The 15,224-nt window shown below is 41.0% G+C and overlaps 1 protein-coding gene across 15 annotated transcripts in view; it reads left to right on the forward strand.

Moving 5' to 3' along the window:
* The window catches only part of cacna1g (calcium voltage-gated channel subunit alpha1 G), a 73,211-nt gene that overhangs the window by 31,296 nt on the left and 26,691 nt on the right, over window positions 1-15,224 (forward strand). For 9 of the 15 annotated variants that reach the window (XM_088284215.1, XM_088284211.1, XM_088284207.1 and 6 more), the window contains exons 13-21: window positions 69-134; window positions 3,576-3,669; window positions 4,364-4,545; window positions 5,452-5,790; window positions 6,055-6,234; window positions 6,371-6,471; window positions 8,464-8,587; window positions 11,875-11,943; window positions 13,319-13,503. In XM_088284215.1, the coding sequence (XP_088140341.1) occupies window positions 69-134; window positions 3,576-3,669; window positions 4,364-4,545; window positions 5,452-5,790; window positions 6,055-6,234; window positions 6,371-6,471; window positions 8,464-8,587; window positions 11,875-11,943; window positions 13,319-13,503 (1,340 nt within the window). The remainder of the gene's footprint in view (window positions 1-68; window positions 135-3,575; window positions 3,670-4,363; window positions 4,546-5,451; window positions 5,791-6,054; window positions 6,235-6,370; window positions 6,472-8,463; window positions 8,588-11,874; window positions 11,944-13,318; window positions 13,504-15,224) is intronic. The other 6 variants (XM_088284204.1, XM_088284217.1, XM_088284208.1 and 3 more) reach the window with 3 other exon arrangements.

Here is a 15,224-nt window from a genome sequence, read left to right on the forward strand (position 1 = left end):
GGCGTTTCCCCTCCTCCCGATGCGCGCCTGCCTCACCTGTGTTGCTGCACCAATCACTTCCACTGTAGGAAGTGACCAAGCGGGAGGACTTGCATGCCCAACTGAGTCTAATTCAGCTGCCTGTAGATGCAGGGGTATGTACGGTAAAGCATGGCGGCTTCCTTATCTTGCCCTTCCCTTACTCGACTAACAGCGCCACCCCCCCCCTTACCTCTTCCCCTTTCCATCCCCACGGAGGCTTTGCAGATACGTCACATATCTTTCCAATAATAATTCTCCAAAATGAAAATTTCAAGTAGAAGTCAGCGCAAAGCACACATCCAGTTAATAATTTGGGGTAATAAATGGTAATAAATAATATAATATAATATAATAATAAAAACTAATAATAAAAACTAATAATAATTTTAGGAAAGAGAAAACTCCAGAAGAAGAGATGCAGTTTTCTGCATAAACAAAAAGTGTCTGCGGGAACAGAATGTTGTCTCCTGCTTTGATGAGTCATCACTGCGAAAAAAATGAATATTTGTCAGCCTGATAAAATAAGGTAACGCTAAAAATAACAACGGGAGAGGGGGAAAAAGAAGTTAGATTAAAAAAATAGATGGGGAAAAAATAATATGTATTCTGGTACGATATCATTGCTATTCTCAAACAGAATACTGCGGGTTTTTTTTTTAAATATTTCGATATATTTTTAATATTATTTGGAAATTGAGCAAAGGCTGTTCTCGAGGACTTTCCAAGCTTTTACAAAATATTTTTTCTCCTTAAAAAAAATTACTAATCCATTCTTGACGTCAGCTGGACAGGTATTTAAGGTTTTCATGAAATAATTAACAGTTCATGCAAGTGCAAAAATAAGTTAGATAAATACAAAGTGCTTTTTTTTTTTGTTTGTTTTTTGTTTCGGCAAAACAATCAATCAAACTGGCTCACTCTAGCTCAGGTGTGGGCAAACTATGGCCCGGGGGCTACATAGGGCCTGTTAAACGTTTTAATCCGGCCCGCCGAACTTGAAAAAAATTTAATAAATAAAGCTTGGTAATTTTTTATTTTACAAATACTGTGGTTTTTCAAAGACAAATATATTTTTGTAATGCTTTCATTTAAAATTAAATGTATTTTTTTTCTCCGATGAGGTGAGGTTACCAAAAAACTCCATCCATCTGCTTCTGGTCCGGCCCCTCTGTCAAATTTTCAAACCCACTGTGGCCCGCCAATCAAAACGTTTGCCCACTTGTGCTCTAGTCTGTGACTCGAGCGCCCAAAAATATTTGCGTGTGCTTTCCTGAAGATATGTCACACCTCAAAGTGCTCTAACCTTCCCCCACCCTCTGCCCGCCTCCTGCACGCTGCCCATCCTGCTAACCATGGTCGTGACTGATTGCTCTGATTCGGTTTGGGCGAAACCACATCACTTTACTGTCTGCATGTTTTTCTTGTTTTTTTCTTTTTTTCCAACCTCTAAAAGCAGCATTAAACCTCACTTTGATTGCTTACCTCCCACCAGCCCTCCACCCTGCTCCTCTTTCTAGCCGGAGGGTGAGATCACTGCAGCAAAGCCGGCTGCCAACAAGCTCCCTCTTAGTCTCTTATTATATCAGACTGCAGGTTAGAACATACTGAAGAGGGGCGAGTTTGCCAGCTTCCTGGGAGGCCCGAGCGCGGCTGGATATGCAAATCCAGCAGGTCTACAGGATGCGAGCTGGTAAAAGGGTGCTCGCGATCAAATCTGTTTGCATAAGTCAGGCTCTTCAAGACAGCCCAGGAAGGTTTGTTAAATGTGCTCTTTGAAAAGCAAATAGTGGTAATCCTGCCATGTCCACTTGTGAACGCCTTTCAAATCGGAATATCGACTGTTCCCGTGGGTTACTCTTTATTGGCACGCGTGCATAAATAAAGGGCTCTTTGCAGGTAAATCTAAAAGGACAGAGATGACAATTTGTGTGTGTTTCTTTTTTAAAAAAAAAAAAAAAAAAAAACAAGAAGCTAATTGCTAATTAAAACTGAACAGACTCAAGAAAAAAAATTACGATTTATTTAGCGTATTTTAGTGTATTTTCTGAACTATAGAGCGCCCCTAGTGGTGAAAGAAAAATTTGCAGAAAAGCTGCACCGTTGTATTAGCCCCATGGTTCAAAATCCAGGAAAAAAGGAGCGGCTTATCGTCGGGAAAATTCATCAACAAGAAAGGCTCAAAAAGTTGCAGTTTAGTTCGGAAACTCAGCACACACACACACAAAAATCACAAATCATTTGACAACGCCGATTGCATTAGTTATCTTGCGTAAGGAAATTCGACATTCACACTGTTCTACTCCCGCCACTTTATGCTGCAAAGTTTCAACAACCCGTTTAGAAAGAACGCGATCATGGACACACAACCAATTACCGCACTTCCTTCTATCAACATCCATCTGCCGTGTCGACCCGTTTTGATGCCAGGTAATTGAGATCCTCCTGCGCTGCTGCTGCTCTCTATTAATGTTTGGCTATATCCAGCCGGTCTGGTCTGCCTTATCTCCCGCTCCAGTCACCATGCCCCCCTGAATTGGCAGATAAACAAACTGTCTAAACATCCCCCGCTATTTCATCACCGAGGATTTCCCTCAAGACACTCACATCCGCGCACGTACTGTCCTTATACACGCCGAATGAAGCGCTGATTGCGCAATTCACCCGTCATGAAATTTACCCGTAGAGAGTCCAAACGGGAGGGAAGAAAAATGCATTGTTTTTCTGTCTGCAAAAATAGGCAAGTCGCTTTGTTGTGTGTTCAAATGGATTTTTTTTTTTTTTTCCCTCCCCTGAACGCTATGCTAACTAGATGCAGAAAATTGCAAGCGCAGAACATCCCAAGGAGCTCTTTACTTGATTAGGCCTCGGGTCCTTTAGCAATCCTCGCCGAACTTTGTCACGCTCCAGCAGACTGAAGAAATCAGGATAAGTGAGAAGATGTAAATGAGGGCTTCACTTTCCCAAGATAGCACCCCAAAACAATATGAAACTGCAGCACTCTCACACGCAGGACGGATAAATAAAGTCGTTTGTTCCAAATGAGAGCTGTGACGGATAAGTTGACTGTTGCGGAAAAGTGTGACTCCTGGAATGTTCGGCTAAGCTGTTTTTGAAACACTTTTTTGAAATTTGATTTCACATCCGGGGAACATTCAATTTTTTTTTTTTTTTTTTGAGAATATTGATCCAATTTAATGGTTACATAGTTAGGGACTGCTCCCCCCGCCTCCTCCCTTGCATGCAGCTTTTTTTTATTTTTTTTTAATTTTGATTTTTCAGTGAACCGGCATGCATACACAGTGTTGTTGATCATTGAACTTTTTTCTTTCCTCTGTCTTGTGAACTCTGAGACCACGGAGGTGGCAGCTTCACCGACCTGTTCGCAGAGTCACGTTGCCTCCGGTGACTGATCCCACAGTCGCATCTGGCCCGTTGGAATATTCTAACCGAAACGAATCGATCAGCACCGAGAGGCAACGTCAAATCGCTACTTTTGATCAAGCGTAATTGAAAAGAATTCTTTGGCCTCTGAATTCTGTGTTTGTGTGTCAAAGGGTGACGCTTCTAAATCAGGTTCTGAGATTGATTCCTGTGCACGCAGCATGGAGGATGTTAACGGCAGTAAGAGGGATTTATCAGCCTCAGCAGGTGAGCCAATCCAATATCGTGGATGCTAATCGATGCTAGCATGACTGTTCTTGGTGTTCGCGTCCGTGACGATATGAATAAATGCAATAATTGCTCGTCGGGTTGGGTATCCATTCAAATTTCCAAAATCGATTTGATTCGCTACACGCGTGATTTTAGATTCACGATTAGATTTGATTGATTTTCGGTTCAATCAAGAATTTCAAAAAAGGGGAAAAAGATGCTTTTAACATTATTATTATTGTTTTATTATTATGTCATATCAGGCTATGATGAGGAAATTTTTTTAACCCAGTCCTAACTAGTCGTATTGTACTCAATAACACAAATAAAACAAAACAGGCATCGTGGCTAAGCCGATACCAAGATGAGGCAATGTTATATCGAAAAAGTCTGGCTTTCTATGAGTCTTGATAGAACCTCGGATATCGTCTGAAGATAACGAGATTTGCATTACACGTTATGTATTTGTGAGTTGACCAAACATAATCTTCTCTCCCACACATGCCTTACGATTAATGCACCTCTGAAATATCCACGCGGCTCAATAACAGCATGCGCCTTCGCTTTCCGAATGACCCAAGTTATGCAACACCCACCCGCAATTTTGGTTTTTTTCCAAATTGAACATCTGTGTCGTTTGACTCTGTGATATTTCTCCGTCATTCCACGTATCCCTCCTCTCTTTTACTAGTAGTACCCGTAAATGGTCACGTGGATCTGAAGACAAGCCTGACTCCTCCACTGATCACCCACACGGCAGCCACTCCGATGCCGATACCCAAGTTACCCATTACGGGTGACCCCATCCCGATTTTTGAGTCCCGCCGAGGCAGCAGTGTCTCCATCGACCCAACCTGCTATGACAAGTCACCGGTTCGTGTCTTGAGCAAGCAACCTTTTATACGACTCCTTAAGTTTTACGGGGGGGCTGTTGGCCGTATTTTGTGATAAGCGGGCTTCGTATGTGTCTTTTTAATATTAGAGGGTTTTTTTTCCTCCATCGGTGCGACCCGGTACCGGTCCGCGACCCACTGGTTGGGGACCACTGTCCAAGACAATTTTTTTTTTTTTTTTTTTTGGTGCATTAAAATAAATTGTTCTACTCCATCGCATTCAATACCGCAGTTTGCTAATTAATGAAAAGAAAATTCTGCATTTTTTTTTTTTTGCTTAATATTGACTAGTCAAGGATTAACTAACAAGCTCGTGATTTGAAAGTTCTTCTTATTAAATTATCTTATCTGAAAAAAAAAGAATATCTGTCTGCCTGATTAAAAATAAGGTGATTGTGAAAAAAAATAGACATAATTTATTGTTTTGATGATAGGTTGGACTGGTTTGCTCTGACTTTAAGAAAAAGATCTTAAAAAAAAAAAGTTACTGCTACGCCAATATGGCCAAGTTTGACATTTCTCACGTCCAAATAGTCCAAATCGTGAACGTGAAAATGGACTCAATTAATTTTAATGTGTCATAATGATTGATGGTGAAATATTAGTTAACCTCGCTGGCGGGCGGCTGCGGACTCCATTGCGTTCGGATTCACACAGTTTGGTTTCATTTTGCTAAAATGATGATTGTCAGATTAACTGACTCAGTAATTGATAAGCGCTTTGTTGAGCAAGCAAGCATATCCGCATCGGCTCTTTACCGTCGATCAAACCCTCAATCGCAATTCGCAAGACAATCTAAGTGCAAAGGGCTTCATCTGGTTGCATGACAGAATTAAACAGCAAACTTTATATTTTCTGAGACTCTTTTTGTTTTTGTAACCAAAAGCCGAGCGGCCGGAGCGCTTCCCCTTATGCACATCGGAGCACCGGCAGTGGCCGCAACAGCCGGCGCTCCAGCTGGAACAGCCTGGGTCGCGCCCCGTCCCTCAAAAGGCAGAAGCGTCAATCTGGGGAGCGACAGTCACTTTTATCGGAAGAGGGCGGCTCGAGCTCCGACGAGGGCGAGGCCGGAGGAGACGGAGGCGGCGGCGGCGGATTGATGGAGGAGGATGACGCCTCCTTGGCCGGGACGGACTCCATGTCGCAGAGAGAGCCGTGTCACCGCAGGATGGAGTCGATGGAGACGCGGAGCTCGGTGGATTTGCCTCCCGATGCTCTCCTGCAGGTACACGTCTTGTTCTATCGGAACCGCTCCAAAATATCAGTTGAGCTGTTTTAAATAAACACTTAATTCAGTCAAAGCAAGCTTTCTATATTCATTCCTTTATTTATTTTATTTATTTATTTATTTATTTATTTATTTTTATTTATTTTTTTTATTTATGTATGTATTTATTTATTATTTTTTGTTTTTATTTATTTATTTATTTATTTATTTTTTGTAAAGCTCAGTGCCCGAAAGCAAACTGTTCCCCTTGTCCTCACGTAGGTTCCATACCTGTATCGCTCGGCAAGCATGCACAGCTCTCGCCCACCTTTGCCGGCGACCTTCCGGCCCGCCGAGCATAGCGACTGCAACGGGAAGGGCACGCCCTCGCCGCCGGCCCCCGCGCACGCCTCATTGGAGGAGAACACCGAAGAGGAAAATGCCGAGGAAGACGCCAATCCGGTTTGTGTCCACGCAAGGTTGTCCAGTCCGAATATGCTGCATAAATCGCTGTCGATTTATAATTGCGTTTTCTCGACTCGCTTTTCTCAGTACTTGTGCGTGACATGAATAATGTTGACGGTGCTTGTTCTCGCAGGGTCGTCTTGCCAGATTGTTTCGCTGGCTAGAAAAGAAACAACCCGAGTGGTGTCGCCAGAGAGACACCTGGTCGCTTTACCTCTTCTCTCCAGAGTCGAGGTAGATCTCATATTTCACTTTGTCGGTTGTTCGTGGTGTGTTCGTAGGTGCAACTTGAGTTCTGGGTTGGGTGCTTTCGGAAGGTTTACTGTTTCCAAAAGGAAAACAAGTGTAAACTGCTTATGAATGCAGGGAAAAGCTGATAACTCAGCCCTCCGTTTGACAAGAGAAGGATTTCACATTGCATCTGACTGACATCCTTTTGATTTCAAAGAGCGCACAGCTTTTTTTTTTTTTTGACTCCGCTTCCAAAATCATTTTATATTCCGTTCCAAATTCCTTACTTCAGAAGCATCTTTTATCCGTCCGTTTCTGCCATGTCAGGGGGTGAGTAAGCAGGAGCAAAAGGGAGTTTCTCTTTCAAAGCGCTGCGTGTTATCCCGGTCACGTGCGGAATCCGTTGCCCTCTTTCCCTCCCCTGCGCCGCATCCTCTTTCTTCACGCCTCCTCCCCTCCTGGGGGGTTTTAATCCGACTCGAGCTGCAGCATGTTTAGGGGCAACAAGTCACACAGTGGCCCCTGGTGCAAACACGGCATCACAGCGTTGACATTTGACGCGAATTATGTTTAACAAACAGTTCAGAAGCAGCGAGATGCTTGCTTGGCGCTCGCTGGAAGTCGTTGCAGGGGGGGAGGTTTTTTTTTTTTTTAGCAATGCAGGAGCGGTGTTCTTTCAACCTGGCTTTGTCTCATGCACTCCTTAGAATTGGGGATGTTCGCTTGCGTGATTAGGTTAGAAAAGTGCATCGTTCATCGACAGTGGGATCACTGAACTGAACTGAATGAAGTCCGTTATTTTAACAGAAGGTAAAAATGATTAAGGGAGGAAAAAAATAATTAACTGTTTTCGCTCTCTAGTATTGATGATGTCTCTGATTTGTATATTGAGTAAAGTCAAAAAAAAAATTCTCTTACAGATTTAATTATGAATTTAACACTATGCAGCAGTTTAGCAGATAATGTAGAATTATTATTATTATTTAAAAAAAATATCAAGATGTTTATTGCACCTTCAAGTTGATGTTTACTGTCAAACTAAACACAAAGCAAAGAGAAAAAAAAAAGAAAAAGAAAAAAAAAGAAAAAGAAAACACATACAAACCGCACTAGGCTAGAAGTTGCTGTTTTCTATGTTGAAAAAACAATAGTTGGTTACTGCATGTTCACAACGATTTTGTACTGTGAATGCACATAAATAAATTGTTAAAACAGTGTCTTTTAACGCAGCAACAACTTTGCTAATTAAAACAAAACAGACCTAAAAAAAAAAAAAATAGAGATTTAATTCGCATATTTTCTGAACTATAGAGCGCCCCTACTGGCGAAAGAAAAATCCTCAGAAAAGCTTCACTGTTGTATTAGCCGCATGGTTCAAACGCTGGCAACTTATAGTCCGGAAAATACGGCACACGTTGTGTATTTTAACAAACCACGTTAATGCTACCACAGAAGTATGCTAGCTTAATCCGAGCATAGCGCAAAACGCCATGGACGTAACAACGTCGACGTTGCAGCCTTTGTCAACATTGTTTTACGATCAGCGTCCTTTTAGAAGTATCCTCGATCGTTTTGAACTCAAAGTGAAACATTGTTCGCGATTGTTGAATGAGACAGCAACGATGAGTCTCTATCAAAGGAAAATTAGCCCAGCGAGCTGGTATGCGGCATGAATAATGATCCGTCAGATGACGCAGATAATCACCCCGGCTTAGCAACTTCACACAATTGTGTCTGTGTGGCCAAATAAAGCTTTAAATCCTGATCTAAGCCGTCAGTTTTGGACGTCAATGTACATTTACAGCGGTAATCAAAGCTGATGTGTTGCAATTTAATCCCCTTCCAGTGTATATAAACCTCTTATTTCTTTTTGTTTGGAACTCAAACGCAGTTCCTTTTAATGTGGGCGAATGGCCGTCAGGTGTGATTAATGACTCTTAAGTCTACTCTACTTTGTTAATGTAGTCACGTATGGTCTATGTCGTCCTTTGACAGGTTTCGTTTTGCGTGCAAAAAGATCATCAACCACAAGATGTTCGACCATGTGGTGCTGGTTATCATCTTCCTCAACTGCATTACCATCGCCATGGAGCGGCCTCGCATCGACCCCTCCAGTGCTGTGAGTCTGGACAAAGACTGCATAAAACTGTCGGCGTGAAAAATGATATATACTGGAAGAATGACAAACGGGCATTCCGATAGTCATCAGTACTCATGAGACGGAGGGAAAAGTTTCATCCCGATCCAGAATCTCTTCAGCATCCCGGAAGGAAAAATATATGAAACATGATTTAAATTGCTACCAAATTCCCAAATCATGTCCTTTTGTAATTGAAACATTAACATCAGAGTCTCCATATACACATAAAATTCTTAAACTTAGGTATATTACTAATACACTCGAAAGCATCATATTTTCACGACCATTAGAAGGCGTTGTCTCAGTTCCAAGTGCTAGTTCTGTATTTTATACAGGCGTAGGCATGCTACAACATACGTTAGCTTAAAACATACGCTAGCACCCATGCTATCGAATGTTTTTATTATAAATAACGGGAGTAAAACTGAGTTCGCTTATACTTTATTGAAGTATTTAACACGCCAGGTTTCCTCTCGTCATTGTCAGTCCGTCTGGTTGACATGCAGCTCCTCAGAAATGTGTGCCGGCTCTTGCGAAAGCTCGAAAAACAGTGCTAGCGGATAGGTTAGCATCCGCAATCCAGCCTCAAATTGTGGCATAGCTAACCCGGCGCTGCTTCACAGTTTTCACCGATATTCCCCGTTTACAGTGATCTCCAGCGGTTGGAATGATGGCAAGCAACCAAGATTCCCCTTTTAACAGGGGTGGGCAAACCTTTTGATTGGCGGGACACAATGGGTACTAAAATTTGACAGAGGGGCCGGAGCAGGAGCAAATGGATGGAGTGTTTAGGTAACCTCAACTCATCGGAGAAAAAAAAACTACATTTAATTTTGAATGAAAGTGAAAAAAGCATTACAAAAATATGTCTTTGAAAAACCACAATATTTAGAAAATAAAACATTAACAAGGTTTATTCATTTAATTCTTTTTTTCCAAGTCCGCCGGGCCAGATTAAAACGTTTAACGGGCCGCATATGGCCCCCGCGCCATAGTTTGCCCACGCCTGCCTTTTAATGTCCACATGCTGTCCTCAGTCACGTTCGCCTTCGCTCTATATAAGCAGTCAGTCAAGCAGAGCGCTCATCAAAGTCTCACATTTACAGATTTTGGAACTCGGTGCACATCTTCAGGCACCCTGTCCAATTTGGAGGAAATTAAACTTTTAAGTGCGCCTAATGGTCGTGAAAATACAGTAGCCTAAATACTTAACGAAATGTTCTGCATAATCTTCTCCAATTATGCAGGCAGAAATAAAAAAATAAATAAATAAAAAAAACTCCCATTAAAATGAATTACTAAAGCGCATAAATTATGTGGAAGCTTTATGTACAGAATTATGCAAGCATGAAGTTGCTCCTGTTTGACTTTGAGCCAGAAGCTTTATTAAATGATTTTATATACTGTACGTTTCACCTCCTTATCTTGCAGCAGTACACACACACGCGCACACACATTTTTTTTTCTTTTCCAGCAATAGCTGCAGAACACAGACAAGCCGTTTTGTACATCCGCACAAAAAAAATATATATATATATCTCAGTGATTATTATTGTTCTCCCTACTGACCGAGGTGTTCCGCAGATAGCTTTGATTGTGGTTTAGTCTCAGCAGATCGCATTGTTCTGCTCATTGTGTTTCGGAAACCGCAGAGGAGACGGCGCCGTCTTAACTGATTCAATTATCTTTGTGCTGCCGTACGTGGATAATGTCCAGGGAAGGGGGACGTTTAGCACATGGAAGCTGCCCCATAAGGCCACTGGGGCACATCGGCGTAAAAAGCATTTGCTTATGCAAATGGTTCGTCTGCAAACACGCAATGTCCACAGTCCAAGTGATGCTGACACGTTCGCGTTAGGGAGTGTTACTTTCTGATGTATTTTGGTTTGATCACTATCAAGGCTATCACACACCAACATCCAAAAGGAAACAAAATTGGAGTCATTACGTCGTCTGTAAAAATATAATTTGCTTGGCCGGCAGTGGCGTGAGCTGTTTCAATTTATTTTGTGTGTGTGTGTGTGTGTGGGGGGGGTTAATAAATTAATTATGACAATTGGGGTTAATTTGTGTTACAGATTGGTTGTGTGAAACCAAACATGTTGAATCTTTAACTCGTCTGCTAATGCATTGATACTCACTTGCTTCATCTCAGCCGTAATGCCAACCAATCAAAATGTAAGAAATTCCCGATCAGCCATAAAACGTAGTCGTTATTAATCTCATTAATATTAATGTTTGTAATAAAATCATAACGGGGTAAAAATAAGAATTTTTTTCCGGAACTGTGTATCTCTAAGAAAAAATAAATCAAAATAATAAATTAAAAAATTTTTAAAACTGTGTAACTCTCTAAAAAAACTGTATCTCTCCCCCAAAAAATTGTATCTCTCTTAAAAAAAAAACATGTCTAAAAGAAAAAAAATGCCAATAGTTATACTCAAAAGCATTAGATTTATTTTTTGCATCTTCAGGCTAGCAAGCACTGACTGTGAGCTGCGATTTCTTTCATAGATATTTTTATCATCCGTATAGTTTGCCACAGTTAAGTCATTCCATCTTATTTTTCAGTGCCTTATTTTATTTAGATTACAATTTAATGTACAAAAAAACCCCACATCAAAAAAATAAATAAATAAAATAAATTCCTCATTTTTCCCGGCTAGCTCTATTCATCTGAATGGCTGCTATCAAGCCCGGAATGTATGACTCATCTTCGCAAGCAAGTATTCCCAGTGAGGTCATGCCTAACATTCCCAGAGAGTTTAGCAACACTGCCGTGGTCGTGCTCTGTGTCGGCGCGCGTGACGTCGTCTTCCTCCGAGCATCCGCGATGGCCCGACGGAGGCCGTGGGAAAGGCGACCACCTCCGCGCACTTGCAGACATTGAGACTCAAAGATGTCGGCTGGGGTCAGAGAGTCATCCCACATAGAAAAGAATTTGGTTAAATAAGCAGCTCGTCAAGGAGTCTCATTTTTTTCCCCCCGGTTAGTATACTTTTTGGAGCGCAGTAAGAGAGCTCCCATCGCAGTCCACTAGCATTTACACATTCTGCCTCCAGGCAGGAGACGGTCTTGGGAGCACTGTATTGTAAACATAAATAAAACGAAATTCCACATTTTGCATGGAGAGTTAAGAGTAAGTTTGCTCTCGTCTTCCGGCCATAATTTGTAAGCAAAGTTTTTCTAAAGTGTTTCCCCCTTCAGTATGTGTCTCTCCCAATTTATAACTCTCCATATTTGTTTTTTTTCCCCCACCCTCACAGGAACGGATCTTCCTAACATTATCCAACTACATCTTCACGGCCATCTTTGTGACTGAGATGACTATAAAGGTAAATCTGCCATATTTCAAGATTTCACCAATACACCAATAATTGTGGCTCAAAATATTACGACCGCATGTGATTGTTGCCTTATTTTGTCATTGATTTGCATAAAGTGGAGAAACCTGGCTGAAAGCACTCAAACGTTCATCGAATTTTTATCTGCCCAAGACGCATGTGTGATACAAAAAAAAAAAAATGTTTATGGAAATAGTGGAACGATGCCGATTGTGGTACTGGAATGGAAGAAAGCCGGCGAGAAGTAGCGTCAAACATCCAAATTACATTCACAAAATGCTTGCGGCCTTTCAGTGCCGTTTTGTCGCATTTGGGCAGCCTTGCCGGGACTCGAATGGCTTTCGGCTTGTGTCACTCATTCATTGTCTGCGTCCGCTATTTTTGGGGCTCTGTGTGATTTCTTGACATGCAAATATTATCATCTACGTTGTTCCGGACAGCAGTCTTATTGCAACATAAATGTGAGATTTATTTGTTTATTTTTTTTTTTTCCAGGAGGGTAAAGCCAACAACATGAAATGCTTGATTAAAATGATTAATTTATCAATTAATTATTATTATTAATTTATTAATTACATTTTAATTTATTTTGAGTTTTGTTTATTAATTAAATGTGGAATTAAATAAATAAATGTGTCATTACTTAAATTATCAATGATTATATTTTTTAAAAAATCTATATAATTATTTATATTTTTAATTAATTATTTCCATATTTAATTAATTATTTATACATTTCAAACATTTCAAGGTGCATGCATTAATTTAATTTTGGCACTTTGAGTCCTCCATACACTCGAGCTTTAAAAATTATTATTGTAGTTGTCAATATCGCCAAAGTGCAATTTCAGAAAATCTAGAGCTTGACGTATTTTGGATGTTGAAGTTGCTTGACAAACAAAACGTGCCCATGATCTCACCCCTGCAGCGCGCCGCATATAATAATGTACTTGTAATTTAAACGAAATTTCCATCGAGTTGTCCTCAAATTTAAGTAGAAGGAAAGAAATAAGCTCTTTGATGGCTATTCATAAATTATTCATATACAATATGTATATTCTATGCATTGATGAGCACCATTTTACTCTCCTATCCTTCATCATCTCCCAATAGAGTGGATGGAATAAAAATTGTTTGGCGTGGTTTAAGTTTAAGGGGGTAAAAAGTCACGCCAACGCTGTAATTAGTTCCAAGAAAGTCAATTAGATACAGAACACATCGTCTGTTGAAGCTCTACGTAAACAGTTGTTCTATAAATTCAAACTCTGCTTTCTCTGACTAAGGATGGCGGTCAAAAAGTCACAGACATTTTTGGGATCATTTTTACGCAATGTGTGTAATCTCTCTTTGCTCTTTTTCTGTCCAGATTGTGGCTTTGGGTTGGTGTTTCGGTGACAAGGCCTATCTGAGGAGCAGTTGGAACATTCTGGATGGGATGTTAGTGATGATATCGGTTATCGACATCCTGGTGTCGCTCATTTCCAACTCGGGGACCAAGATCCTGGGCATGCTCAGGGTGCTGAGGCTACTGCGTACTCTCAGGCCTCTGCGGTGAGTGACATTAAAATAATAAATCCAGCCTGACACCCTTGGGCTTTTTTTTTTATTATTATTATTAAGATCTCCCAGACCGACAAATTAAATGCCGAATGTTCCACGTTTTAAGTAAAATACAATACAATACAACTTTACATGAGGGAGTACTGGCTGGCTGACTCCAAAATATATCATTCTAGAAAATATGTTTTGCAAAGAGTTGAATCCATCCAAAATGTGCTGTATTACTTTCACGATCACATAAAATTAGAACTTTAATGGGCCTGAAAAGGACCAAAAAGCATTTTGGAAATTGTAGCCACTTCAACTGTGCACTGGCCACTTTGAAAAGAGCTCCTCATTTCCTACTGCTGTAGAATTCTCTCCAAGGCACGTGCTCAGCCTTATTTAATCCCCGCCGGGCAGTGAAAGTGGCTGTATTGCTGTCAGGTTCGCAAGGTCTTAGAGTCAGATTAGAAAGTAGCTTTTAGAAGAGAAAAATTGGGCAACATTTAATTTTGGGGGGGGGGGGGAATTGCGAGGGAGCAAAGGGCAAGCGGCTCTCGGCGGAAGCCGATCTGTCGTTTTCAGGGAACAGGCAAGATGGCAGCATGTAAAATAGGATTAGGCAGACTGTGTGAGGGCGGGCGGAGAGAGACAAAGAGAGGGAGCGTCAAACAGGAGAGGGACGGAAAATGAAGAGGAACGAGAAGCTCGATTAAAGTTGCCGATGACTTGCTGGGCAACGTTATTAGTTGACGTTGTGAAATCGTTGTACTGAACAATAAATCGGAACTGCACACAGAAATCATTTCTTGGCAGTTTTATGTTAATATGTGCTTTTTAGAAAGGCTTTGGCCTAGCGAGTGTGGTTAGTAGCTCGGGTTGGTCATTTTCCACAAGCTGAGGTCTTCGACCTGCTCCTTGGAAATGTTTTCAGTGCCTGTCGTGCTCAATAATTGGCTGAAAGTGCATTGGTGAGTGTGGCTCTCCGTTTTTTTTTTTTTTTTTTTTACTTCACTCCGGCAGTGTATCTAAAGCTTTCTTTTAAGTCCCATTTTGGCTTGCAACACAAAGCAAAAAAAAAAAAAAAAAAGTGACAGCTCACGATTTAAGTCATGGCACAACAATCCGTAATAGTGCAGCTTTGTCATTCAAAAGTTCTCTCTATCAGCTTGTTTGATTGTGGCTGATTTTCACTCGCCGGCCGTTTGAATTAATTAATTATATCTATAAATTAATGTTCTGTATTTTCCCCCGCCAGGCACCACATTGCATGAGAGCTCACATTGGAAGGAAATTCTGATATGCAACTGGTAGTTGGACCCACTGTTGCATACCATTGGCCAATTCTAAAATGTAAAATCACCTGCGGATTAGGATTCATCTCCATTGTGTGTGTTTTAAGCAAATATTACAACAACAAAAAAATGAAGAGACTGTGTTGACGTGGGGCATGAAACGATGAAGAAGTCAATAAATCTTGATGCTGCTCTGGGCAAATGTGCTTCGCTTAGTGAATAATGCATGATTTGTAATAACTAAAGGCTCGTAAAGCAGGTGAGTATCTCAGAGGATGTATAATCTGGGTACTAATCCAAAATACTGTACTAAGATCCTTTGGTGTTTTTGTCTCTCCCTTTGTGGTCGTTCGAATCCCCAAAGGGCACATGAGTGTGTTTGTTCTGCGTTCATCGCTGCTGTTGACAATATGATGCGCTCGCTTCTTTTAAATT

Source organism: Idiotropiscis lumnitzeri, chromosome 20, assembly GCF_059441095.1.
Source record: "Idiotropiscis lumnitzeri isolate Australia: NSW breed Sydney's pygmy pipehorse chromosome 20, RoL_Ilum_1.0, whole genome shotgun sequence".
Taxonomy (NCBI): domain Eukaryota; kingdom Metazoa; phylum Chordata; class Actinopteri; order Syngnathiformes; family Syngnathidae; genus Idiotropiscis; species Idiotropiscis lumnitzeri.